Here is a 25738-nt window from a genome sequence, read left to right on the forward strand (position 1 = left end):
TGCATCTGTCTTAAAGTCCCCTGGCTCCTGTTTCCTTTAAGTGACCCTTCAGGCATCCTCCTCGAGCTGCCAAATCTAGTACTGACACAAATTTGAGGTCAGCTTCGACAACTTAGAAAGAAAGACCCCGTCTCAAAATAAGATTAAAAGGGCCGGGGTATAGCTCAGTGGTGGCGCACCCCTGGGTTCAGTCCCCAGCACTGGAGAAGGGAAAAGAAAAAGAAAAGGGAGAGACACCTTTCGAGCGACTCAATAGTCACTCTTCCTGTCTGAGGAGAGTTTGGGGGGACAAGACCTCCCTTATATTCAGGGCATATGGTCCTGGGGTCACTGGGAGGGAGTGCAGTCTCTGCAGGGGACAGTGTGTGCAAAGCCTGAGGAGGTGCCACTCATCCCCTTATCAGGCCACAGACCACACCTTCCTCCAGAAGTGCCACTATCACCATGGTGATCACCCAAGCTACGCCAAGCCTCAGCTGCCCCTGCCCATCTTCACAGTGCGGCACTACGCTGGGACAGTCACCTACCAGGTATCTGGCCTAGGGACAGACTCCAGGGTGGATCAATGAGGTGACGTGACCTTCATGTCCCCTCCTAAACTGAGTCACTTGACAGGTGAGAGGATATGGGTGAGAGGCACTTCTCATGCTTAGCCCTGTGTCCCCACCTGGGCCATCGGCTCCACTCAGTTCTGAGCATGATTTTTGGATTCTGTGTGAACATCTTGGGGCGACAGGGTCAAAGCCTTGGGACCTTCCAGATGTAGAGGCAAAGCACAGGCCTGGGCCGCGGCCGAGAACCCAGGCACTTTGCCTGCCGGGCCTCCTTTTCCTCATCGGTAAAGTGGGCATGAAAGTCGGTCCTACAGCATTGGCACGAGTATTAAATGCAGTAGCACTGAGGGGCCTGCTAGTTGCTCACTGAATGGACTTCCCTGTCCTGCTCCGAGTTTCACATCTACCGAGGACTTCCCAAGAGGAGAGTCCCTGACGGGAGGATTCCTGGATGCAGGAGGGTACAGTGTGATAGACTTGAGGTGGGAAGCGTCAAGGAGGATCCCTGGCGGCGAGGGCATGCTCTGGTTGTAGAAGAAAACAAAAACTACCTGGGAGTTAATAAAGACAACTGTGAAGACCGGGAACGTAGCTCAGGGGTAGAGCACTTGCCTGGCTCGTGCAAGGCCCTAGGTTCCAAAACACAACTCTGAATATCAAAAAAAGAAGACTTAAAAATGGAAGACAAGCCGGGCACGGTGGCACACACCTGTAATCCTGGTGGCTTGGGAGGCTGAGGCAGGAGGATCACAAATTAAAAGCCAGCCTCAGCAAAAGCGAGGTGCTAAGCAACTCAGTGAGACCTGTCTCTAAATAAAATACAAAATAGGGCTTGGGTGAGGCTCAATGGTCAAGTGCCTCTGAGTTCCATCCCTGGTACCCGCCCCCCGCAAAAAAAAAAAAAAAAAAGGAAGATAAACCACAATGTGGTCCGTTCTTGCCTAGTCAATCTAGAAAAGTCATTGCCTTTCCAGCCAAAACTGATGGAATTCTTACAGAAGGGGAAATGGATTGTTGATAAAAATTATTCCGAAGCTTTATCTGGAGAAGAAATGCAGGAAAGTAACCAATAAAATACTGAAAAGTCAAGAAGGGGTGATTTGCTCTCCCAGGTAGGAAAACGCCCTGCCCCGAAAGGGGAACGGCATTCATGAGGAGTGGCATCCACGGAACGGAACAGCCAGTCCAGTGGCCGCCTCAGGGCTGTGAGAGGCCTGCACAGCTGACCAGGGGCCTTCTGATGCTGGAGAGAGGCTGCCCTCCTCCTGCGGGAGTCTGGCCACCACGCACAGCCTTCTCGCTTCCCGGCCTGCTTACTCATGTCTCCTGTAGGTCCACAAGTTCTTGAACAGAAACCGGGACCACCTGGACGCTGCCGTGGTGGGAATGCTTGCTCAGAGCCAGCTCCAGGTGCCCTGCAGCCTCAGCCCTGCCCCTCCATACTCTGTCCCCATTGTCCTCCTCCCCGTATGCCCTTGCCAAAGGGGCTGGCCCTCAAGCCCCAGCGCCCTGCATGACAGGCTCAGTGTGCCAGAGCTGGCCTGCCTGGGTCCCCAGGGCTGTGGGGCAGGTGGGCGGGCCTCGGGGGGCCTCAGCCCTGTCTTGCCCCACAGCTGGTACGCAGCCTGTTCCAGGAAGCAGAGCCCTGGGCTGGAGGAGGGCCAGGACAATCCACGCTGACCTCTCGCTTCCAGAAGTCCCTAGGAGACCTCCTAGCCCGGCTGGGCAGGTGAGGGTTATGGTGCTCCCCCACAAGGCCCCCGGAAGTTGAATGGGGGCTGGTCTGTGCCCAGTGACCTCCCCTTCCATTTAGCAGGAGCCACATCTATTTCATCCAGTGCCTTGACCCCAACCCTGGAAAGGTGAGCTCCCGGGGTCCCAGGGCCTTCCCCACACTGCCCGGCCCTGCCCCTTTCCCTTGCTCCCCTGGACGCAGAGCCCTCAGCCCCTCCTCTCACTGGCGCTCTCTGGCCCCAGATCCCAGGCCTCTTTGATGTGGGACATGTGGCAGAGCAGCTGCACCAGGCGGGCATCCTGGAGGCCATAGGCACCCGCAGTGCCCACTTCCCTGTGCGCATGCCCTTCCAGGCATTCCTGGCCAGGTAGGGCCTCAGGGCGGGGCCTCCCGGGGCCCAGCACCTGGGGGGGCAGGGCTGACAGGGAGGCTCCCAGGCCGACCTGGGAGACCTGGGCTCCTTCCTGGAGGGAGGGACCCACTTTCCCTGGGACCCTGGGCCTGGCATCCAACCTTCCTTCTCCCTTCCCATCACCCTTCTCACCCTGCTGCACTCACGGGCCCTTCTCCATCCCACACGCCTCTCTGGCGCTAATGCCCAGGGACCAGGGATGAGGTTGGCAAAGCCTGTCCTGGGGGCTCACAGTGTAGCCAAGGGACACAGTCGGTGTTCAGGAAGTGCTGGCTGAATTAGTGACATGGGAAGGGAGGACAGGGAGAGCAGAGCCCTTCAGGTGCACACAGACTTGGGTCAGCCCTAGGAACACTGGGCGGCTCTGGGGAGTTCAGAAACTGCTAGAAAAGCTGGTGACTTGTGTTTTTTGCCTATTTGGCCTTTGCCACTGACTGGATGGCCTTGCAGGCGCCCCCTGAAGGGCTACCAGGTGTGTGTGCCTGTATTTGAGCCAGACACTGAGAAAGCCAGTCAGGGAAGGTTCCTCCCTGCCCTTTGGACACTTACCAGATGCAGCATTGCCACCTCCTCCAGGAAGCCCTGAGGCTGGGTGGGGGGTTTTGGGGTACAGCTGTCCTCTCAGCACAGTCCAGGTCTGTCTGAAGGTCTGTGGTGAGCATCCCCTGCTGCTCTGGGGCTTCCCCCAACCTCCCTTCCAAAACCACGCCTTGACACCCGCTGCGTAAGGGTGTGCCGGCCACCAGGACTCACCAAGCTTCAGGATCACATTCCTGTTGCTTCCACAGCCCAGGACTGGTCTTATGGCCCTATCTGTGCACCGTATTCCAACCACCTGTCTCCTCCCCAGAGCCGAGGAGAGCCCTGTTCACAGCCAGGTCTCAGCACCCAGCCATGCGCCTAGTATGGCAGGATTTCCACATTGTGAATGACCCAGGAACTAAATGAATACGGAGGGGCTTGGGTGCAAACCAGTGTCAAAGGAGCTAAGAAGCTGTCCTGACCTGGCTCTGCCTCCTTGGGGCAGGTTCCAGGCCCTGGGGAAGGAAGGACAGGAGGACTCCGATCGGGACAGGTGTGGCGCCATCCTCTGTCAGGTGCTGGGGGCTGAGTCACCATTCTATCACCTCGGGGCCACTAAGGTGGGTGTGTGTATGCAAGGATGCAGTGGGGCGGGCAGTGGCGGGTGGAGAGGGGCTGGGTGGCAGGCACCCCAGAGCACAGTGTGGCTGGGAGGGAGGAGGCTGAGGAAAGAGGAGGAGAGCAGGTGGGCACTGGTCCCCTGCCTGTTCCACTGCAGCCACGACCTTACCCACAGGTCCTGCTGCAGGAGAGGGGCTGGCAGCAGCTGGAGAGGCTGTGGGCACAGAGGCGCACCCAGGCTCCTCTGTTCACCCTGCACCGGGGCCTCCGTGCCCGCGTCTCCCGCCAGCGCCTCCGCCTCCTGCCCCGGATACAGGCTCGTGTGCGCGGGGTCCAGGCCAGGTGGGCCACTGGAGCCAGGGCTGATTAGGGAGGAGGCCTTAGGGAAGAGGCCACGGGCTCCTCCTCAAGGTGTTGGGGCAGTGTTGGGGAGGTAGGGTCCCAAGGTAATTCTGCCTGCCCCAGAGACATCCCATCTGCTCTGGACTCCTCCTGACAGCATTCCTGCCATGCCAGGCAGCCTCTGCTTGAGTACCCCAGGCACAAGAGGCTACCTGAGAGGCCACCTGAACTATGGGTCCAACTCCTTGACCCGCTCTTTTCTAGTCTGTCCTCCACCCTGCAGCAGGAAGGGTCATTTAAATCAGGCGCTGGAGGTGTGGGCCAGTGGTAGAGCTCTTGCCTGGCGTGCAAGGCAGCCACGCACGGGCTTCTCAGGCCCATGGTGCTGCCCTCCTCCCCGCTGACTCCCATTCCCCCATCAGCTCCTGTTGACCCTCCACAGCCATCGTCACCCATTCATGCCACACACTGGGACACAGGGGTGATGGCAGCAGGATGGTGCCTCCCGGGGTGGTTAACTCAGCCCCTAGTCACCCCAAGGGATGACTAGGACTGAGAATAAAGTGGAGACTGCTCTGTGTGGACAACACCAGGGGACCCTCCGAGAGGGGCAACGGTCATCCCTGCTCATTTCCAAAACTTTTCCATTGAACGAACACAAACTGTAACCACTGCACAGACTCCCTCTTCCTCCCGCCCTTGACCTGTGCTAGCTTCCAACCTACTTTCTGCCTCTATTCGGGATGTTTCATGTAAGTTGACTTATAGGAGGATCCTTTTATATCTGGCTTATTTTATTAGCATAAGGCTTTTTGTGTCCATCTGTGTTGAAGCATAGATCAAAACTTCATTTCTTTTTATGGCTGAATAATGTTCCATTGTATGGATTGGCCACACGTTATTTATCAGGTTATCCATTGATAGATATTTGGGTTGTTTCTATTATTTCTGAATAATGCTGCTATAAATACAGGTAAACAAGTGTGTGTTCTAGGCTCTGTTTTGTTTTGTTGTACTAGGGATTGCTTAACCACTGGGCCACATCTCTAGCCTGTTTTTTATTTTTTTTATTTTGAGACGGGCTCTTGCTGAGTTGCTTAGGGCCTCACTCAGTTCCCGAGGCTGGCCTTGGACATGCGATCCTCCTGCCTCAGCCTCCCAAGTTGTTGGGATTACAGGCGGGTACCACCATGCCTGGCTCTAGGCTCTGTTTTTAAATCTCTGGGGTTTGTACCTAAGAGTGGAATTGCTGGACTGCGTGGTCATTTCTGTGTCGAACTTTTCGGGGAGCTGCTGGACTGTTTCCCATAGTGGCTGCGTCATGTTTGTTCCTACCAGCAATGTACAAGGTTCCAGTTTCTCTATATCGTTGGCAATACCTGTCATTTTTTGTGTTTTTACATCATGCCCATCCTAGTGAATGTGACTGCTAACTCATGGTTTTGATTTTTATTTTTCTAGTGACCGATGCCATTGAGCATTTGTTTGTGTGCTTTTTAGCCATTATTTGTCTTCTTTGGAGAGAGATCTATTTAAGTCCCCTGCTTAGCTTTTAAATGGGCTGTTCCTGATGTTGAGCTGTAGGAGTTCGTTTTATTTCCTGGATATTAAGCCGTTATCAAATATGTGATTTGCAAATAGTTTCTTATTCTGTGGTTTGTCTTTTCACCCTGTTCATAGTGCCCTTTCAGCCACAAAAAGTTGCAGGGTCTTTTTTATTGTTGTTGTTGTTTGTTTGTTTTTTAGTTGTAATTGGACACAACACCTTTATTTTGTTTATTTATTTTTATGTGGTGCTGAGGATGGAACCCAGGGCCTTGTACGTGCTAGGTGAGCGCTTCACCACTGAGCTTTTGTTTCTTTGTTTTGTTTTTGTTTTTGCAGTGCAGGGGATCAAACTCAGGGCCTCACACAGCTAGGCGAGTGCTTTACCACTGAGCCACGCCCTTGGCCCTATTTTTATGTTTATACTGTTCAGGATTCCTCCTTTGACAAGTCTTCCTATGACTGGGAAATTCTGAAAGCTATTTTATTTTCATATTCCCTTTTCTGGGATCTCTTATTTAAATTTATGAGGTCACTTTTTAACTTTGTAAGTTCTATAGTAAAACAAAGAGGTAGAATAATTTATCCACAGTCACATTGACTAATTAGCAGGGAATGATTTAGATCCAGGTAATCCAGCTCAGGAGTCAGGTCTTGATCCCCTTTTGCCAAACAGCCGCTCCATTTACCTGTTCCTTTTTCACAATGTCCTGTTCTTTTCTTGTTGCTTCTGTTAAGCGTTCAGGGGCTTCATGGTCCAGAGTCAGATTTACATAATGTCTAGGCTTGGAGGGATTGAGTACCAGGCAGTAGGTATAAATTTGGAGCCTCATCACACTCCCTGGCCTCCAGGAAGCGGTACCTCCGGCGTCGAGTGGCTCTGGGACAGCTGAACACCATCCTCCTTGTGGTCCAGCCCCTGTGCCAGAGACGGCAGAGGCTGCAGGTGAGGGGTATGGGGGACAGATACTGGGCTAGGGAAGCTCAGGGTGTCTAAATCTCAACAGTATCTGCCCCCAGCCCAGCCTCACAAGAACTGAGGTCTCGGAGACCACGTTGAACTCTTCCCTGTTTCTTCTCTGGCCAGGGCAATCTGGGACCTGGGAGTCTACTGTCTTCTTTCTTGCCTGGAGTCTCTTCCATTCCCTCTGTCCCTCCCGTGGGCCCCTTGTTCTCCCCCTCTTGCCTGATGACTCCAATTTGAGGCCCATAAAGCCGCTCAAAGGTCAGTGCCCACATAGTGCCTCCCTCCCTGGCGCCTCCCTGGCTGAACTTTGTCCTCTGGGACCATTTCTTCCCGTCCTCCTGTCCTCTTCCCTGAGTCCTGGCAGACGGGCAGTGACGTGCACAGTGAGGAGGCAGGTGAGAGCTCTGAAGGGCTGGGGTCAGATAGGAACAAACTGGCCACTTGGCAGACAAGTGGCCCCTCTGGGTCTGTGCCGATCCTTTTTTGGAATCAGGGCCTCCAGCAGGCAGGAGGGGACTCTGACCTGTGGAACTGGGGAAGTGCCGTTGGGAGGCTCACGGTGGTGTTTATGTGGGGCTGGGTAGGGAGTCAGCTCTTCCTGCATCTCCCCCACAGCTTGGCCAGCCGCGTGGCCAGTGTGGTCGGCACAGTGGTGGGGCCTTGGAGAAAGCGTCAAGCATGGTAGGTGGCCTGGGACTGGGAAGGGACTCCTTGGGGGAGGGGGTCTGAGCCTGCTGAGCCTGACATAGCTTTGGGGAGGGTAGAGAATCAGGGGAGCTGCCAGGGTCACTATCCTTATGTGTCACCTGAACAGAGGAGCAGCCACCCTCAGTCTCCCTCCGAGGCTCTTGGGGCTCTATTTGAGTGCGTAGGACCAGAGTCCTTGGTCTTTGGAGGGGATGTCTATTGTTCTGGGGGAAGGGGGATACCAGGTGCCTCTGTGCCCTCCCTTGGTTCCTGGTATCTTGTTCCTCCCCACCAGGAGCTGGGGCGTTTGGAGATCCCAGCTGAGCTGGCCGCCATGCTGAAGAGAGCAGAAGGTGGGTCTCCTTGGTGCCCCAGTCCCTTGACTGTGCAGTGACTCTGCCTCTCCCTGAGCTCCCTGCCAGCTTCCTGGAGATAGGTGCTGGGTACCTTCAGTTTCCTCCTGTGCTCCTTTCCAGGTCACCAGGATGCCCTGGCTGGAAGCATCACCGAGTCCATGCCTCCTGAGGTTCCTGCCCGGCCCAGACTGACCCTCCCCCGGGACATTGACCAATTCCCCTTCTCCAGTTTCATCGCTAGCAGCTTCCAGGTGGGCCCCCAGGCCTGAGCACTTCCCGCTGGCCCTGCGGTTCCCAGTCTCAGCACATGCCAGGGATGAGCTGGGCCTCCCCACCTTCTCTACCCTTTGTAGTCACCCGGGCTGTGGGTGCAGCTGGACAGATCTGAAAATACCCATTAAACCGAGATGTGTCACCATAGAGTTATTTCCATCTGTGAGGCCACACCTGGGTGCCTACCTGTGGTATTGTTCCGCCATTGAAGTCGTGTCCTTAAGAATGTTCAAAGCAAAGGAAACTGTCTGGGAGGCAGCGTTCAAATCAAAAGCAGGATTCCACGCTGCACATGTAGTAGGATCCCAATTTTGCTTAAAAAAAAAAAAAACACCCAAAAGTGGGGATGCTAGGGTATGTGTATCTAGGCACAGAAAGGAAGATGAGAGAGGCTAAAAGGCTTACTCTGGTTCTCTCTGGCAGTAGGATGTTAATGGTGGTTTTCATTTTCTTTTTTTTATCCTTTTCTGTGCTTTCTCTACATATGGATCTCAATCTAATCAAAGATTTGTTAAGATGCATTTCTGGGCTGGGGATACAGCTCAGTTGGTAGAGTGCTTGCCTCACATGCACAAGGTCCTGGGACAATCCCCAGCACCACACACACACTCACACACACATAAAAATAAAAAAAGAAAGATGCATTTCTAAGATGTCTTTGTGCACCAGTCCCCCTCCTTCTCCTGTGCGGGTCCCCAGGACTGTCCTCCCGCTGATCAGCACAGAGGACAAATGCCATGTCACCCTTCTTCCCTGCAGGAGCCATCCCTGCCCAGTCCAGGGCAGCTGCTGGCCAAGCCCCTGACCCAGCTGGATGGTGAGAACCCCCAACTTGCTCTGGACATCAACAAGGTGGTGAGTGACACATTGGGGAGGGGACAGTGTGGACCCTCCAGGGACAGGGCAGCACATGAGAGTCCTGTCCCTCCTGCTCTGGCCTGGCATTGTGTGGCAGATGCTGCGGTTCCTGGGAGACGGGTCCCTGCAGTCCTGGCAGGAGCAGACCATGGGTACCTACCTGGTGAGGCAGGGGCAGCGCCGGCCAGGGCTGCGGAACGAGCTCTTCAGCCAGCTCGTGTCCCAGCTCTGGCAGAACCCTGACGAGCAACCGAGCCAGCGCGGCTGGGCCCTCATGGCTGTCCTGCTCAGCGCCTTCCCCCCAATGCCCGCCCTGCAGAAGCCACTGCTCAAGTAATGGGATCGGCAGCAGGGGACCTGGGGGGCAGGGTCCACACGCCTCTCCTCTACTGCAACCCGGTACTGTCCCTGCAGATTCGTTTCGGACCAGGCCCCCCAGGGCATGGCGGCAGTATGCCAACACAAGCTGCTGGGAGCCCTGGAGCAGACACCGCTGGCCCCTGGGGCTGCACGGGCCCACGCACCCACCCAGCTCGAGTGGAAGGCAGGATGGCGGAGGGGCCGCATGGCGCTGGATGTCTTCACCTTCAATGGTGATGGCCCCCTCCTGCCAGGCCTCCCCGCCCTCTACCCTCTCAGCTCCCTTCCTGCTCTGGTCTTCCTGCTGCCCCCTGCCCCATGTCACTCTGATCTCCCCTCTCCTCTGCTTTTGGATTCCTCCCAGGACAGTAGCCCCTGGCTGCCAGGGTGGACCCTGCTGTCCCTCACCCTTGTCCCACCTCCTCCCTTGCAGAGGAGTGCTATTCGGCCGAGGTGGAGTCCTGGACCACAGGGGAGCAATTTGCCGGGTGGATCCTACAGAGCAGGTATGAGGATCAGGCTGGGGGCCATTGGGACCAGAGCTAACGCTTGTCCCCATCCTTGTTCTCCCTCCCTCGTGCCACACACCTCCTAGGGCTCAGGGACTGAGGCTTCTCCCCAGGGTCAGGGAGGGGGCTGGGTTAAGGTAAATGAGTGGGTCAGACCGTGGATTCCAGATGGGGAGCAGAGTGGAGGGGATGCGCCAGAGCCCGGGTCCAAATCCTCACTCAGTAGTTCTGTGGATGAGGGCAGCAGAGCCGCGGGGTAACGAGGAGGGCTGCCTGCGTTGCCCAGCGAGACCGGAGCCCTGCAGCCCACTGACGATGCCGATGCCGAGGGCTGGAAGGGCCTGGGCTGCCTCCCCTTGCTCCCTGCCCCTGCAGGATGGTCATCTGACTCACTGACCAACTCCCTACTGCATGTTGCTGTTCCACCCAGAGGCCTGGATGTGCCCCCTCGAGGCTGGTCTGTGTCACTACACTCTGGGGATGCTTGGCAGGACTTGGCTGGCTGTGACTTTGTGCTGGACCTGATTGGCCAGATGGAGGACCCTGGGGACCCAGCAGGTCCCCGCAGCTACCCCATCACCCCCACTGGCTTGTAGGTCTACCCATGCCCTCCATCCCTGGTCTGCCCTCCCCTGGCTAGTGACCCCTGTAGTCACCCTGTCACACCCTGAGGCAGCATAGGTACTGCTACAGACCCAGCACTGCCCCCAGCCTTCCCCACCCCATCCCCACAGTTTGGGTGCTACTCTCTGCCTCAGCAGCCCCCTTAGCTAGACCTACTGGTTTCTGCAGAGCCGAGAACATTCCCCCTGCCCCTGGTGTCCAGGCCCCCTCACTGCCTCCAGGCCCGCCTCCAGGCCCACCTCCAGGTCCAGCCCCAGCACTGCCCAGCAGAGGCCACACAGGTAAGGCTCGCTGAGTTGGCAGAGTGCTGGGAATGGGAGTCCAGCAGCCCTAACTCTGGCCGGATGCTCCAAACTGTCCCTGCCCCACAGGGGAGGCCCGGACATCGGGGAGCCTGGATGGCTTCCTGGACCACATCTTTGAGCCTGTCCTTGCCCCAGGCCTCAGTGTGAGTGTTCCCTACATCCTGGCCGTGCCTCAACTTGCTGGGGCCTCTGCTGCTCCTTCCATTTTTCCCAGGCACTAGTTCTGACACTGTGACTACTGTCCCTTCAGGATCTGGAACAAGGCTGGGCTCTGAACAGCCGCATGAAGGGAGGGGGTGCCATCGGGCCCATGCAGCAGGGCTACCCCATGGGTGAGTGTGGGGTTGAATTCCATCCAGGGCCACCTGGCCCAGTAGCACAGTCAGGGGTGGCCTGGACCCCGAGGCAGCTGGGACAGGGATTCCAGCCAGCACCCGGGGGGCTGATGCCCTTGCTCTTCTCTTGGCCTGGGGCTGGAGGGAGATTGTGTGTGAGCTCAGGCAGAGACTGACCTGGAGCCTGGTTCTTTAGTGTACACAGGGATGATGCAAATGCCTGGATACCAGCCAGCTATGATGCCTCCACCAATGCCCATGATGCCAGCGGTGGGCACAGTCCCCACCATGCCAGGTAAGGCCAGGCAGGGGGCATCAGGGTCCCTTGTAGCAGCTAGCTTTGAGATTGAAGCATGAAAGGGCCTTCTAGGAGTCCCGAGGGCACAAGTGGCACTCACCTGCTCTGGCCACCTGCTGCCCCTGTAGCCATGATAGTGCCATCGCAGCCACAGCCGCAGCCACAGCCCCTGCTTCCCAGCCTGGACACGAGGCAGCTGGCAATCCAGCAGCAGAACTTCATCAACCAGCAGGCGCTGATCCTGGTGAGAGTGGCAGGGCCCATGGGGCTGCCTGGAGGAGGATGGGTGTGTGGGGTGGGGGCCACACAGGGTTCTTACCTGGCCTCTCACCCCTCCCCTGAAGGCCCAACAGATGACCACCCAGGCCATGAGCCTGTCCCTGGAGCAGCAGAACCAGCAGCGCCAACGCCAAGCCCAGGCCTCTGGGGCTGCCTCCCAGGCCCCGCCCTCAGCTGTCACTCCCAAGCCCAAGAAGCCCCCTGTTCCCCTAGAGAAGCCAGAGCATGACCTGGAAGCAGGAGGGGCCTGCTTGAGGGTGAGGAATGAAGGCCAGGTGAATACAAGGCCTGGGGAGGGTCCAAAGATGCCGGTCTGAGACACATGGGCTGGGTGCGTGTGAAGGTTTGGGAAAGGGAGCAGAGGGGGAGGTCGTGGACAAGACGTGTGCTTGCTGGGGCTGCAGTTTGCATCTCCCTTGGGCCAGGAGGAGACCTCAGAGGAGGCTGAAGACAGGCCCCAGCGCCCTAAGAGCTTCCAGCAGAAACGGGACTATTTCCAGAAGATGGGTGAGGGTGCTTAGGGTGGCAGTCCATGTGGAACTCTAACTGGCCAGGGGAGGAGAGGGTGCCCCCAGATCTCCGTCAGTAGGGCCTGCCGGGGGGCCCCGGTAAGAGCTGCTGGGCAAGCATAGATGACAAGAAGGCCGTGTGGGGCATTTACAGGACAGCAGCAGATCAAGGTGAAAATGGTGAAGCCTCCAGCCAAGGTCCAGATCCCCCAGGGGGAGGAGACGGAGGAAAAAGAAGAGGAAACAGGAACAGGTGGGGCAGACAGACGGGGCCTGGGGATCCTGCTTTTCTGTGCAGAGTTTAATGTTCTTTCTTCTTCTGGTCAGTGCTGTCCCCTTCTTCCCCTCCTCCTCCTGTCTCAGTGAAGAAGCCACTGAAACAAGGTGTAGCCAAAGCCGCAAAAGAGGCTGAGGCTGAGCCAGCTGAGACAGCACAGCCAGCCCAGGGTGAAGGGCCCATGGTGCGCAGCTTGGGCCCCACCCCGCAGCGGCCAGAACCCAGCAAGGAAATTCGCAACATCATCCGCATGTACCAGAGCCGCCCCAGCCCTGTGCCCGTTCCCGTGCAGCCAACCAGGTCAGCCCAGGGAGTGATGGCCGGCCTGCTTCTCTCAGGAAATTTCCCCAGAGACTTAGTGATCTTTTGCTTCTCCTACAAGGCCCCTCAAAACTTTCCTGAAGAAAAATGACCCTAAAGACGAGGCTCTGGCCAAGCTGGGGATCAATGGTGCCCACTCGCCCCCCTCAGTGAGTTTCCTGTCTATTTTCTTCAGGGCATGGTCTGATCTACTCGTGGGGTGAATTTAGCCTTGCCAACTGACCCAGCTCTTGTGCCTTCTCTGTCCCCCCCAGACTCTGTCCCCCAGCCTGGGGAAGGGCCCACCACCAGCTGTGGCTCCCCGACCCAAGGCCCAGCCACGGCTTGGGCCCTCCAACTCCATCAAGGAAAAGCAGGGGCCCCTTCGGGATCTGTTTGGCCTAAACCCTCCCACTGCCCAGGAACCCCTACTGCCACCAGCACCCCCACTGCCTTCATCCGAGGAGCCCAGGACCCCTTTGGCAGAGCCTCGCGGTAAGGAATCCCATCCCCCTGTGCAGTGGGGCCTCACTGGGTCAACAGCCTCTGGGGACCCCATGGCTGAAGTCATCTCTACACAGCTGAGGTCAGCTGCTTGGGCTTTTGGACTTTGGAGCCATGGAGCCCCAGCTTCCGCATTCCCTCCCCGGGCAGGGCTCGGGAACCCTGGGCCTGTCACTGAGGGACTGTCAAACACAGAGTGTTGTCCAAGATGCAGACCTGGCAGCTCTGTGGGGAATTCAGTGTTCATGACTGATGTGTGCAGGGACACCAGGGACATCTAGGGCCAGAAATGGAGGCAGGAGATAGTGCTGAGTTCAGGAGTAATCCAGCTGGGGGTTGAGGGAGGCAGGCAAGGACAAGGGTCCTCCCTCCCTGAACCCCTGGCCTTCTGGCCCTGGCAGCCCCTCACCTGAAGCTCCTTATCCTCCCTTGACAGTCTTGTCAGAGCCCATGGGGGACCGGGGCATCTCCACCCAGCTCCTTGTGCCCTCTGGCAGTGTGTGCTTCTCCTATGCCAGCGCCCCCTGGAAGTTGTTCCTACGCAAGGAGGTGGGCATCAAAGTGGGCATCAGAGGTGGGCCTTGGCCTGGCCTCTTTGGGCTGGGGATCCCGACCTGGCACTCCTCATGACCCACCTTTTCAGGGCTGGTTTCCCAGTCTGTGCCTGAAAGGGCAGAGGTGGGCTGGGTAGGACACAGGCCCACCCAATCTCTACTCTTTCCCCTTCTCCTCCAGGTGTTCTACCCTCGGGAGAACTTCAGCCATCCCTACTGCCTCCGGCTTCTCTGTGAGCAGGTGAGGGCTGGGCTCGCCTGCCAGCCTGCCACGTCTGCAGCCAGACAGCATCCTGTGGCCCTTAGCCCAGCTCCTAGCTCGGGTTAACACCCGTGTGAGGGGCATAATAGCAATGGCACTTTTTGTGTGCCCAGCCCTGACTCTTAGAGTCCTTTACAGAGTGAAGAACATGATTAACCTAGTTTTAGCAATGAGGTCCTGGTACACAGTAGGTGCTTCATAAATGGTGGTTGTTGTGTTGACACCTATGAATGCTCCTAGGGCTGTGCTTTTGCTCCCAAAAAGTAGCCTCCTTTCTCCCTCTGGCCACATTCTGTTCCTTTAGGGCAGCTCGCCTCAGCTGACCCAACAGTGGCAACCAGTGGGGGAGGGACAGAGACACGAAGGGTAGGAGAGCAGGTGACTGCTGGCAAGGGGCAGGGAGCTGCCTGGGCTGGAGAGCTCTCTGTCCCTCCTGACTCCTCCTGGTCCTCCACTGGGCCCTCCAGTCTTTCCTCCCTGTATGTCCATGGCTGCTCTGGGGTGGGCTCTGGCCTCAGGACCTGTGGTGGTGACCACTTGGCTCTATTCCTAGATCCTGAGGGACACCTTTGCTGAGTCCTGCATTCGGATCTCCCAGGACGAGCGGCACAAGATGAAAGACCTGCTGGGTATGGGTGCAGGGACACTGGAATCCGGGAGCTGGAGTGCCAGGGGCTGGGCTGGCCCCAAGGGAGGATGTGGTCACGGGAACCCTTTGAGATCAGGGACCTGCCTGCAGGAGACTTGGAGGTGGGCCTGGACTCCCTCGCCACTGTCGAAGACAGCGTCAAGAAGCGCATTGTGGTGGCCGCACGGGACAACTGGGCCAATTACTTTTCCCGCATCTTCCCTGTATCGGTCAGTGGGGCTGTGGGAAGGGCCAGGGTTGCACCCTGAGTCTGGGCCCTCCACAGGCGGGATGAGTGCTGGGGGAGGTGTGCCAGTGGCCCAGTGCAGGTCCAGGGAATGAGCAGTGCCAGACTCCAGGAGCCTGTCCCTGACCTACCCACCTTCCTGGCAGGGCGAGAGTGGCAGCGACGTGCAGCTACTAGGTGTTTCTCACCGAGGGCTGAAACTGCTCAAGGTGACCCAAGGCCCCAGCTTTCACCTGGACCAGCTGAAGACACTCTGCTCATACAGGTGGGCTGGCCTGGGGCCTAGGCTGAGGGTGGGGTGGCAAGATGACCCCCAGCTCATGCTCCATCTGTGTGTAGCTTTGCTGAGGTGCTGGGTGTGGAGTGCCAGGGCAGCTCCACCCTAGAACTGTCGCTGAAGAGCGAGCAGCTTGTGCTGCACACAGCCCGGGCCAGGGCCATCAAGGCCTTAGTGGATCAGTTCCTGAGTGAACTCAGGAAGGTAAGTGCAGGCCGGGTGCTGGGTCAGAGGGCAGCCTGCATCTTGTATCTCAGCCTCTCTGGCTTCCCTGGACTGGGACTGGGGGTTTAGGCTGGATCCCTGGAACTTCAGGGTGCTGGGTGGAGGGAGAGGTCAACTGGGGAGAAGGCGGGGTGGGCAGGCTTGCTGCTTCTGGCTCGCTCACCCACCTGCCCACAGGACTCCGGCTATGTCATCGCCCTGCGAAGTTACATCACTGATGATCACAGCCTCCTAAGCTTCCACCGTGGGGACCTCATCAAACTATTGCCAGTGGCGGACCTAGAGCCAGGTATTCCCCAAGGAGGGCATCCTACTGGCGAAGCCTGCTTAAGCTGGCGCGGCCAGCTGGGTGAACCACTGTCTTGGGTATGCCTTCTAGGCTGGCAGTTTGGCTCTGCCGGGGGCCGATCTGGACTCTTTCCTGCTGACATGGTGCAGCCGGCTGCCGCTCCCTACCTTCCCTCCCCTGAGCAGAGGAACGGCTGGCGGCGCAAAAGTCAGCCTCAGCTGGGAGAGCCAGGTCCCACTCAGTGGGACAGGGCCTCGGAGGTGAGAAAGACAGGAGAGGCAGAGGCAAGAGCTCTCTAGAGTCAAGGAAGGAGAGTGTGATTGCCCCAGCGGGTGCCTGCCTCCTGTGCCCTCCAGTGGCCTGGTGGTCAGTGCTTGGTGCATTGCTGTCCCCTCTGCCTTCTCTTGCCTTCTTTCCTTGTTTCCGAACCAGCAAGTCTGTAAACCTCCCGTAGCAGGGGCTGGACCTAACCCTCTGGCTCCCACATGGTGCTTATTTCAACACAGCTATCAAGGATTCTCAATAAACAGTCTTGACTTTCTTGGCTTCTGGTGTTACTCCTCTCGGGTCTGGCAAGACTGGGGCTGGGGCTGGGGCTGGGTAGGGCCTTGGGGACAGGTTAGTGGGCACTCAGGTGGCACCAGGTTTCCTGTGCTCCCAGCGCCCTGCTCGCCCCTGGAGACAGGCACACAGTGATGATTCAGAGGCCACCAGCCTGCCCTCCTCCATGGCCCATGCCTCTCTGTCCAATGACTCCCGCAACTACACCATGCAAGAATTTGCCCTGCACTACTTCCGGAAGCCTTCCACTTTGTGAGTGCCCTGGGCCAACCCCTGTGCCTGTCCCCAGCCTTCCCAACCCAAACCCCCAGCCCACAGCCACCTGGCTGGTGCGTGCCCACCCTCTCCATAGCCTAGAACAAGGGCAGGTGAGCCAAGCAAGCAGGGCTGTCCTTTCTTGTCTGCATAGGCTGGACCAGAGAGGTGGCAGTGCCCAGGGGAAAGCCATAACCAGCCTGGTGCAGTACACCAAGGTAAGGGGCCAGGTGGGGAGGAATCCGGCCAGTGTCTCTGTCTTTTGACCAACATTGGTCCAAGACCCACAGCTGAGCCTCTTCTGCCAGTCTCCCATCCAGGAATCTCTCATCAGACTTAGTGATGAGGACATGAGCAAGCAGGCTGTGGCGGGCTTCCAGGGTGAGTGGTGTGGGCATCCTGGGTCCCCATGTCGACAGTGCCTTGGGCCTACACACCTGGTCCCCCTTCCTCCCTAAGCTCTACCTGGCTCCTCCCCAGTTTGCCAAGTCAGACATGCTTGCTGGTGGTTCCTGTGCCCCAGGGTCCTCCCCCACTTGTGTTCTCACCCACAGGTTGTGGGTTTTTTGGAGTTCGGGGCTGGAAGGCAGTGGATGGGTCCAGCTGACAGCTTGTGCTGTGTGTGGCCTTGGGCACCCATGTGATTTCCTTGAGCCCATTTCCTCCCTGGTAAAGCTGCCCTGCCCGGCACATGGGCATTTGGAGAGTGAGGCATCAGATGGCAGGTGAAGGCCCATGCAGAGACGGCATGAGCCAGGCCAGGCCCCAACCCAGCTCACCTCGCTCCTCATCTTGCCTGCAGCTCTGATGCAATTTATGGGGGACAAGTCTAAGCCATGGGGCAAGGAGGAGATGGACCTGCTCTATGACCTGCTGAAGGTATGGAAGAGCTGTGTGTGCTAGAGGCTGGGCAGACACCTTGAGCCCTGAGGGCCTCTTTCTGTTCTGCCTGCGCCTCAACAGGATCCCCTCCCCTTGGTTACTGTTCCTTTTAATCAATCAAATGTATCTGCTGGGAGCATGGCTGTGAACCCAACAGGCAAGACTGGGACTGGGGCTGGGGCTGGGGCTGGGTAGGGGCAGTGCTGCTGTAGGGAGAAGACTCTGTGACAGAGATCTGGAGGAGTGAGCCATGTGTACACAGAGACAGGACATCGAGGCAGAAGGAAGAGCAGGGCGCAACAGTTGTGACAAGGCTGTGCACCTCAGCACCGACAGAGCAGCATAGCTGGACTCTGATGAGAAGAGGGAGGGGGTGGGGACAGGCAGGGTACATGGGTCCAGGTCACAGCAGGGACTTTGATGGTGTACTGACAGGAATCACTGAAGGGCTTTGAAGAGAGACTTGGCTTACATTTCCCATCCTGCTACTGCTTGAGATTGTGGGGTTTAAGGGCAAAAAGAAGTTACTGCAGTGATCCCAGATGAGAGGGTGCTAGGTCAGGATCAGAGGCAGCAGCAGAGGGACAAGGGGAAGATTCAGAGCCCACACCCCTTGCCCCAGCTTGCAGTGGGTGCAAGGGGATAGAGCAGGGACTGTCTCTGGTGAAGAGCAGGTCTGGGTTTCTGGAGGGTCCGTTTTGGACATGTGAGGTCTGAAACTCGGACTTCAGATTAAAGGGGTCTGGGATTCAAGGGGGCATATAGTTTAGATAGAGGCAGGCACCTGAGACCATCAGGGAGGGTGCAGAGAGAGGCTCAGGGCATCACAGTGGTGGAGGCCAGGGAGACAGGTGGATCCAGCAAAGATGACCAACAGACCAGAGAAGCAGGTAAAGAAAGCAATTTAAAGAAGGTGACCAGGGTTAGGATATGGTACCTCAGGAGGCTCTGGGTTCCATCCCCAGCAACACACACACACACACACACACACACACACAGTTGTTCATATGCTTCCAGCTGCTGAGACAGAGAGGTGACCACTGGGAGGTCACCTTGATTGGGCCCCTGCCTGGGACCATAGCAGAATCTCTTCCTGACTTTAGACCCCACGCATCCCTCACCCTGTGGGCCTGCCTACTTGCCATTCTTGTCTCCACAGCTGTGCAGCAAGGAGGACCTCAGGGATGAGATGTACTGCCAGGTCATCAAGCAGGTCACAGGACACCCCCAGCCGTGAGTGGGCACAGGGGTGGGGACCTCAGGGGGGGCAGTATGGCACTGTAGTCCAGCCACCTGCAGCCCAGGCTTTCTGTCCCACAGGGAGCACTGTGCTCGGGGCTGGAGCTTCCTCAGTCTCCTCTCGGGCTTCTTCCCCCCGTCCACCACGCTCATGCCCTATGTGACAAAGTTCCTGCAGGACTCAGGCCCCAGCCAAGGTGCTGGTGGGAATGGAAGGGGAAGGGGCTTTGGAGGCTGGGAACCCACTGGCTGGGGAGGGGTTTGGACACACGTGACCTCCTTCACCATGGCCCCTCTGCAGAGCTTGCCCGGACCAGCCAGGAGCACCTCCAGCGAACAGTCAAGTATGGGGGGCGTCAACAGCTGCCCCCCATGGCTGAAATGAAGGCTTTCTTGGTACTGGGAGTGGATGCCTTCTGTGGCTTCCCTGGGTTAGGGGGCAGTATGGGACTGCTGGTTACTCAGCCTACATTCTGTTTCCACAAGAAAGGGCATGCAGTCCGCCTTGTTGTGGTCCACCTGCCTGGCGGTGTGAATTATAGGACAAATGGCCACATGTTCACGGTGAGCAGGGGGGCCAAGGGAAGAGGCCCTGGGCCTCAGCTCTGGGCTCCCAGCCTCCTTCCCCCATCATCACAGTCCCATCACCGTGCACAGGTGGCAGGAGAAGTGCTGGAGGAGCTGTGTGGGCAGATGGGCATCAGGGACCCCCAGGAGGTGGAAGAATTTGCCCTCTTTCTCATCAAAGGGGAAGGTGAGTCCAGGGAGAAAAGGGAAGAGCAGCCAGGCTGGGTCTGGGGAGGAAGCCTCACCTGGGGGCCATTCTGCTCACAGGAGGTAGCTTCTGTGCTGGGGTGGCAGGGTGGGCTGTAGGCAATTCTGACCTGTGCTCCCCATGTAGGTGAGCTGGTTCGTCCCCTGTGGCCCCACGAGTACATCAACGGAGTGATGGTGCACCAGGATGTGAGCCTGCACAGCCGGCGGCTGGGCTGGGAGACCCCACTGCATTTCAATCATCCCACCTACATCAGCACCCACTATGGCCAGGTCAGTCCCCGCCCCTGGGGCTGCTATCCAGTGCTGCAACTGCTTGGGGGCGGAGTCTTCCTGGGCAACATCTAGGGCCCTTCTCCATGAGGATCTGGATCTATGGCAGCTAGAAGGGGCTGCTGGCAGAAAGGGTTTGAGCTCTTGGGGTCTTTAGGCTGCCCCCCCTCATGGCCTTGCTCCCACCAGGTGCTGCGGGACTACCTACAGGGGAAGCTGATGGCCAGCGCCCAGGCAGAACACCAACTTGCCCGGCTGGCTGCCCTTCAGCACCTTGGGAGGGCCAGCAAGAGCCCCCCCTCAGGGTGTGTGAGCTTGGCCCCCACACCTGTTGTGTCCCCACCCACCTCAGCACCAGCCTGAGCTTCTCCTCCAGACCCTAGCCCCTTCCCTCTTCCAAGGCGACGGTCACTCCACTAACCCTTCCTGGCCCTACTCAGAGTGGCCTGAACAGCCAAGGCAGTGGATATCTGACCTCTTTACCCCACCCCAAGTTTCTCCAGGGTGAGGCCCTCACCTCATTCATGTGCATGATCTCTTGTCTTACCCACAGTAGGCACTATTACCTGGCACCATATGCCCAGCCCTACACCAGATGGTCATTGGTGGTGGGATTGACTGACCTCAGCTCTGTACCCTAGGCAGGACCTACTGGCTTATATACCAAAGCCTCTACAATGGCAGGTGAATATGGCAACTATAGAGAGTTTGATGGGTCAGGAGCTCAGGCAGCTACAAGGACACAGCCCCCAGGAAGCACAGATCAGCTTCATTGGTAGGTCTGGTGCAAGGAGGTCATGGGGTGGAGGCTAGAGGGGTCTGCCTGCCCTTACCTGCCCCAGGGAACAAAGCAGGGAAGGCTCCTGGCCCCTGAAGTCAGAACCCTTGCCCTGGCCCTCTCCACTCACAGAGGCCACAAGTCAGCTGCCCCTCTTTGGCTACACTGTGTACATAGTGCTTCGAGTGAGCAAGCTAGTCCTCCCAGGACCTGCCCTCCTGGGGCTCAACCGCAGGCACCTCATCCTCATGGACCCCAGCTCCCAGGTGGGCAAAGCTCCTGCCCTGGTGCTGGCCCAGGATTCAAGGGCCATTCCTCTGCCACTATGGATTGAAGCCCCACCCCAGAAGAGCCAAGCTTTGCCATCTCTATAATCCCCAGAAACTGTGCTGCTCCATAGCCCTGAAGGACCTGCAGCGGCTCCGCCTGCTGAGTCCCCTGGAGGAGGAAGGGCCCCCTGGTCTGGAACTCAACTATGGCTTGGCCGACAGCCCTCAGACCATCTGGTTGGAGCTGCCACAGGTGAGTGGCCAGGGCTTCAGTCACCCTTTGGAAGGAGGATGAGTGCCTCCAACCAGCTCTGGTGTGCAGTGGGACCCACTGCACTGTGAGCAGTGCCCACTGCTCAGGAGTGGTGTGGGCAGGGGCGGATGGGAGCTGGCTAGGGAGCCCAATGCTGACGTGCCTCTGCCCAAGCAGGCCCAGGAGCTACAGAACACCATCATCTTCCTGTTGGATGACAGTATATCTTCCACTTAGTGGCCTGGCCTCAACTGAGGGCCTGGGGTTGGACAGAAGAGGCAGCAGCCTCTGCCTGGCCCAGGTCTCTTCCAGATGGTCCGCCTTACAGGTCATTCCGGTTTGACTCTGCTCTGGAACCCACCACAGAATAGCCTGGTTGGCCCAGGTGAAGGCTGAGGCAGGGGACGCCACAGTGACTTCAGCTGGGAATAAAAATAGCCACACTCCCTCCAGGGTGGGCTTGGGGAAGGGAAGAGCTGTAGGAACTCAGTCCAGGCATCTGATGTTGCCCAGCCTGGAGGAGAGGCCCATGTTGCCACCCAGGCTCAATGTCAGCATGAACCTAGGCCTGGAAGAAGCAGCTGCTGAGGAAATAAAACTCCTGAGGAAAGACCTGTGTGTGTGTGTGTGCACGTGCCATGGGCTGACAAACAGGACTTTATTCTTGTCAACATCTCAGTTAGGCCTGTCCTTCCTGACTAGGAGCTTAGCAGGGGGGGGCCTGGCAGCTGCCCTCTCCCCATAGCGCTGTACCTGTAATCTCAAGGGAAGCGGGTGTGGAGCACCTGGGAGGGCCCAATACCTTGGAGAGGAGGGCTTCACTCCTGGCTGAGACCCATCCTATTAAGTACAAGATAGAGGACCCTTTCTTCTTCCTCTTAACCTTGTAGCAGTCACACCACCCTCCCCTTCTAACCTGGGGATCTGGCCCAGAAAACCCAGCCATGAGGGTCAGGAGAGGCAAGGAGGCTCTAAAAAAAGCCACAAGCTTTGCAGGCAGAAAGCTGGGCAAACCTCTGGCCTCTGACTAGATTTGAGAGGGTCTGGGGCCATCTCCAAAGCAAGGTGTGATTAGAAGTGGGAACGACCCCGAGAAAGATGGTGCCCCAGGCACCAGCAGGCTGGCACAGCTGCCCAATTCTGCATGAGGCCCAGGCTGGTCCATGATGGAGTCCGGGCAGGATGCTGGCCCTGTCCAGCCAGTGGTGGGGTCATGTCTGTGGGCCACACAGGCTGTGCCAGTCAGCTTCACTCTCGCACCGGGTGTGTCCATGGAAAAACTGCTTGATGAGGCTCTGGGCCTCTTCCTTCACTGCAGATTTGGGGCAGGAGTTTGTAATAAGTAAGGCCCAATCTCCTACTCAAAGAACTCCTGCACCACCTCCCAACCCTGGCCATGATGGTGCTCACCAGTCCTTCCAGGAAAGGTCCTCTGGATCAGCAAGTGTGAGAGATGGCGGGCGAAGCCTTTAAACAACTCCTAGAAGGTAGAGGGGCAACAGAACAGAGTGCAGGAACCTGCCCCAAGCCCTGGAGCCACCCACGCCCATGACCAAGGCAGGCCCAGGGGGGGCAGATGCTGGGTGTTGGCTGAAGGCTCAGCCTGCTCTGCCCCACTTGGTTCTGGGGCACCCACCCCAACCACCCATTACCCTAAGCCTGGAGAGGGCAAAGCTCCCCTTCTCACCCTACCTTGGATGCAAACTTGCCATCCTTGTAGAAGGGGGTCAGGTATCTGACCACAATATCTGCAGCCTCCTTCAAGGAGATTCCAGGAGCTGACAGCTGGCAGGGGTCTTGGGCCAGGGCATTCAAGGTACCCTGTTCACTGCCCAAGGCACTGCCCCTGACCTCTGCTAAGATGGAGGGCTTGGCTTGGGGGCGAGGTCTCTTTTGAGCCCGACTCCCTGGGTTCTCCTGGACAGGACAACAGTGAGAGGTCACTCTTGGGTTCCCTTTCACTGGTTCCTACCCCTCCTTTTGGAAGACTGTGCCTTAGCACCAGGTGGCTCCCTCTAGCTTGTCCCATCTGCCCCTGGGGTATAGAAAGAAGTAATGATTTTCCTGAACCCCTGACCAGAACTCCTGGTCTTGTCCACAGGCCTCCTCCATTCCCCTGTACTTCTTCCTTGATGATACCTGCTGGGATCTGGGCCGCTTGCCCATCTGTGTCTTCTTTGGGGAGATGAGCTGGGCTTCAGGGAACCCCTGGTCTTTGAGAGGGCAGGTGCTGGCCAGAGGGAAGAGCAACATCAGAGCTCCAGGGCCAGGTGTTCCTCAGCCCAACAGATTCATCAGAGCTTCAGAAGCCCAGTTAGTAGAGGGGATGCTGCCAGGCAAAGTCCATAGGACCCCATGACTACTGTGCCCTCACTCCCGCCCCTCCCTGTGCCCTTACCTTGGCCCCTCACTGGGACATGCCTCAGTCTGAGGAGGGTCCATCAAATATCCCCGGAGTCCATCTTCTTCCTCTGTGTACTTCTCTGAAGTCATCAGAGGTTCCTGCTTTCTCCCACAGGAAGGGCTGGCACCATCTGCCCTTGGGGCTGTGGTGAGTGGAGGTGGGTTTTCTGCCCTTTGACAGAAGAAGCGGGCAATATTCTGGGAATCCTTATGGGCCGCTGTGGCCAGGAGCTGCTGCTTCTTGCTGGCCCGGGCTTTGGTATTTGAACTTCTCCTGGAAGAGGCTTTCACCTTCTCAGCAGAGGGCCCTGCACAGTGAGCACTACCTCCAGGGTCTTCTCCTTTGGGCCCAGGGAGGGCCTCACTCACATCCTTATCCTGGATGCCAGAGGGCTGGCTGGGGGGTTCTTGCTCATCTCCCCGCACAGGCTGGGAAGACTCCTGAGTCCGAGACTTCTCCATCAGCTCAGTGGCTGTCTGGAATGGGCAGGAGCCTTTAGGGAAGCCAGCTCCCACCCTCTTGGCTTTGAGCTGTAAGGAAGAAGAGGAAAGGCTCAGACCTCTAGGTCCCCTGGAGGGTATTGTTGATTGCTCCAAGCTATGGCTGTTGGGGTGGGGCTCTCAAGACCCTGGGAGTTGCACAGGACATCATTTGGGAGTCAGGCTGATGGGAGAAGAGGCTGTAGTTGGCAAAAGCACAGCTAGCATAGCAGAGATGTTCCAGGGGACCCAGGGCCAGGGCTGCATCCCAGGAGAGTGCAAGAGGATGTGCCCTACTGAGGGCAAAGAAGTGGGGCCTTTCCTGGGCCCAAGTTTGGGGTGGACACACACCAGAGTGTCACTCACCGAGTACACATGGGAGGCTGGTGGGATGTCATACTCATTGGGCTCTGGGGGCTCAGCCTGGGCACTGCAGCTTTTGGCATCACCTCCCACGTCATAGAGCTGTCCATCCTTGGAGGCTCTGTGGATCTCAGCTACCTGGGCAGGGACAGACAGGGAGGTCATGGTACCTACAGGCTCCTTCTATATTCCTAGCCCAGGTCTTCCTTTCCCATGAGGTACAAGAAGAAATTGGACACTGGACAAGTTGCAGTCCTTACAGAGTTGGCTAAAAACATCTCCAGCTGGCCCAGAAAGCCAGACTCTCCTCTTATAAATGGCTCTTGGGGCCAGCGGGCTAGCAGATAGCCTGCCCTCTCCTACCCTGATCCAGTGAATGTGCCCTGCCCACCTGCCCCTTGCCCTGGGCCCACCTTCCTCAGCACGCTGGCCTTGTAGAGGTTGGCCATCTTGGCATTCCGGAATGTCTCATATTCTAGCTGCACGGCCTGGGCCTGGAGTTCTGTTCTGAGGGTAGGAATGAACACAAGGCATCTGGTGGGCCCAAGACCTCTCCCTGGGATCTCCTGCTGGACCCTACACAGAGACTGCAGGGTACCTTCAGGACCTGGTGGGGATAGGCCCAGGGATTCCAACCAGGACTTTCTGGGTACCCTATGGCTTACAGGTCTTCAGCAGACACTGGCAGCCCCTAAGTGTGGTCACACCTGCCCCCTGGGGGGCGGCTGTAGGGACTGGGTGACTCTGAAGTAGGACAGGTGTAACGAGGGGCTGCCCAAATGAGCCTGGGGGTGGGGTTTGCCCAGAGTCTCCTGAGGAACTAGTGCTCAGAGATCTCCTCTGTCCCCAAGGCTGGCTCTTGCTCTGGCCCCATAGATCTCAGGACACTCACCCATTGCTGGAACCTGTGGCTTGGCGGTTGCTGCTCAGAGCCTCCTCCAGGAGACCCAGGCAGTGCTCACGGGCCTGTAGGGAGAGGGGAGTTGTCACCTGGCCTCAGGGGAGAGTCCTGGGGGGCAGGTGAGGACTTTCCCCTTTCTTACCTTCACAGTGAGCCTAGGAATCTTTCTGCTAGAAGCCTCTTTCAGGGGACAATCTTCATCTGGGGAGAGGAAGGATGGGTTCTTCCATTCAACTTCCTGCTCTCTGGAGTCCCTGAAGACCCCAATAAGGCAACCACCATCCAAACCCAGGGCACAGCCCATAAGCCCCTGGAAACATTTCTGTACCAACCTGGGGGTATGAATTCTTCTATCTTGGGGTCTTTGCCCTGGAAGACGGCATAAAGGGCCTATGAGGCATCCTGCTCTGTTGTAGGACAGTTCCCACCCAGGACCAGGGAAGGGTGTTAGAGGGTGAAGACAGGACCACCTGGGATGCTGCATGGGTCATTGACTCCCTGCTGAGTCCCCACCTCCTTCACCTTGCGCAGGCTCATCTGCTTCTGATAGAAGAGACTCCATTCCCGCTTGTGGGCCTCATCTCTGCCCTCATCACCACTGCCTCCCGAACCTTCATCATACCTAGGAAAAAGGCTGGTTGTGAGCAACTCAG

General features: G+C 57.6%; 2 protein-coding genes across 5 annotated transcripts in view; one reads left to right on the plus strand and one right to left on the minus strand.

Moving 5' to 3' along the window:
- The window catches only part of Myo15b (myosin XVB), a 31145-nt gene extending 9595 nt beyond the window's left edge, over window positions 1-21550 (plus strand). Inside the window, exons 14-63 of one of the 2 annotated variants that reach the window (XM_071603761.1) lie at window positions 405-530; window positions 1887-1964; window positions 2168-2283; window positions 2371-2416; window positions 2532-2656; window positions 3729-3843; window positions 4020-4186; window positions 6584-6677; window positions 7314-7379; window positions 7681-7738; window positions 7862-7992; window positions 8774-8869; window positions 8970-9205; window positions 9287-9465; window positions 9666-9738; window positions 10172-10333; window positions 10534-10646; window positions 10737-10813; window positions 10921-11002; window positions 11202-11300; window positions 11432-11547; window positions 11648-11857; window positions 12008-12089; window positions 12246-12344; window positions 12419-12668; window positions 12751-12838; window positions 12944-13163; window positions 13609-13721; window positions 13908-13967; window positions 14542-14617; window positions 14728-14846; window positions 15010-15128; window positions 15203-15344; window positions 15543-15654; window positions 15745-15914; window positions 16316-16467; window positions 16625-16688; window positions 16779-16851; window positions 17273-17349; window positions 18512-18585; window positions 18673-18788; window positions 18893-18987; window positions 19078-19155; window positions 19249-19345; window positions 19493-19638; window positions 19828-19943; window positions 20280-20413; window positions 20549-20682; window positions 20798-20938; window positions 21116-21550. In XM_071603761.1, the coding sequence (XP_071459862.1) occupies window positions 405-530; window positions 1887-1964; window positions 2168-2283; window positions 2371-2416; window positions 2532-2656; window positions 3729-3843; window positions 4020-4186; window positions 6584-6677; window positions 7314-7379; window positions 7681-7738; window positions 7862-7992; window positions 8774-8869; window positions 8970-9205; window positions 9287-9465; window positions 9666-9738; window positions 10172-10333; window positions 10534-10646; window positions 10737-10813; window positions 10921-11002; window positions 11202-11300; window positions 11432-11547; window positions 11648-11857; window positions 12008-12089; window positions 12246-12344; window positions 12419-12668; window positions 12751-12838; window positions 12944-13163; window positions 13609-13721; window positions 13908-13967; window positions 14542-14617; window positions 14728-14846; window positions 15010-15128; window positions 15203-15344; window positions 15543-15654; window positions 15745-15914; window positions 16316-16467; window positions 16625-16688; window positions 16779-16851; window positions 17273-17349; window positions 18512-18585; window positions 18673-18788; window positions 18893-18987; window positions 19078-19155; window positions 19249-19345; window positions 19493-19638; window positions 19828-19943; window positions 20280-20413; window positions 20549-20682; window positions 20798-20938; window positions 21116-21175 (5772 nt within the window). In that variant the 3' untranslated portion in view covers window positions 21176-21550. The remainder of the gene's footprint in view (window positions 1-404; window positions 531-1886; window positions 1965-2167; window positions 2284-2370; window positions 2417-2531; window positions 2657-3728; window positions 3844-4019; window positions 4187-6583; window positions 6678-7313; window positions 7380-7680; window positions 7739-7861; window positions 7993-8773; window positions 8870-8969; window positions 9206-9286; window positions 9466-9665; window positions 9739-10171; window positions 10334-10533; window positions 10647-10736; window positions 10814-10920; window positions 11003-11201; window positions 11301-11431; window positions 11548-11647; window positions 11858-12007; window positions 12090-12245; window positions 12345-12418; window positions 12669-12750; window positions 12839-12943; window positions 13164-13608; window positions 13722-13907; window positions 13968-14541; window positions 14618-14727; window positions 14847-15009; window positions 15129-15202; window positions 15345-15542; window positions 15655-15744; window positions 15915-16315; window positions 16468-16624; window positions 16689-16778; window positions 16852-17272; window positions 17350-18511; window positions 18586-18672; window positions 18789-18892; window positions 18988-19077; window positions 19156-19248; window positions 19346-19492; window positions 19639-19827; window positions 19944-20279; window positions 20414-20548; window positions 20683-20797; window positions 20939-21115) is intronic. The other variant, XM_071603762.1, reaches the window with a different exon arrangement.
- Window positions 21551-21560: 10 nt separating this feature from the next.
- The window catches only part of Recql5 (RecQ like helicase 5), a 33443-nt gene continuing 29265 nt past the window's right edge, over window positions 21561-25738 (minus strand). The window contains exons 10-20 of one of the 3 annotated variants that reach the window (XM_027955697.2): window positions 25599-25707; window positions 25418-25454; window positions 25228-25286; window positions 25077-25150; window positions 24598-24691; window positions 24188-24322; window positions 23337-23872; window positions 23078-23168; window positions 22631-22855; window positions 22349-22418; window positions 21561-22250 (exon numbers count right to left, since the gene is read on the minus strand). In XM_027955697.2, coding sequence (XP_027811498.1) covers window positions 22150-22250; window positions 22349-22418; window positions 22631-22855; window positions 23078-23168; window positions 23337-23872; window positions 24188-24322; window positions 24598-24691; window positions 25077-25150; window positions 25228-25286; window positions 25418-25454; window positions 25599-25707 — 1531 coding nt within the window. In that variant the 3' untranslated portion in view covers window positions 21561-22149. Of the gene's footprint in view, window positions 22251-22348; window positions 22419-22630; window positions 22856-23077; window positions 23169-23336; window positions 23873-24187; window positions 24323-24597; window positions 24692-25076; window positions 25151-25227; window positions 25287-25417; window positions 25455-25598; window positions 25708-25738 lie in introns of those variants that run through there. The other 2 variants (XM_027955698.3, XM_071603763.1) reach the window with 2 other exon arrangements.

The sequence above is a fragment of the Marmota flaviventris genome, chromosome 17, assembly GCF_047511675.1.
Source record: "Marmota flaviventris isolate mMarFla1 chromosome 17, mMarFla1.hap1, whole genome shotgun sequence".
Classification (NCBI taxonomy): Eukaryota; Metazoa; Chordata; class Mammalia; order Rodentia; family Sciuridae; genus Marmota; species Marmota flaviventris.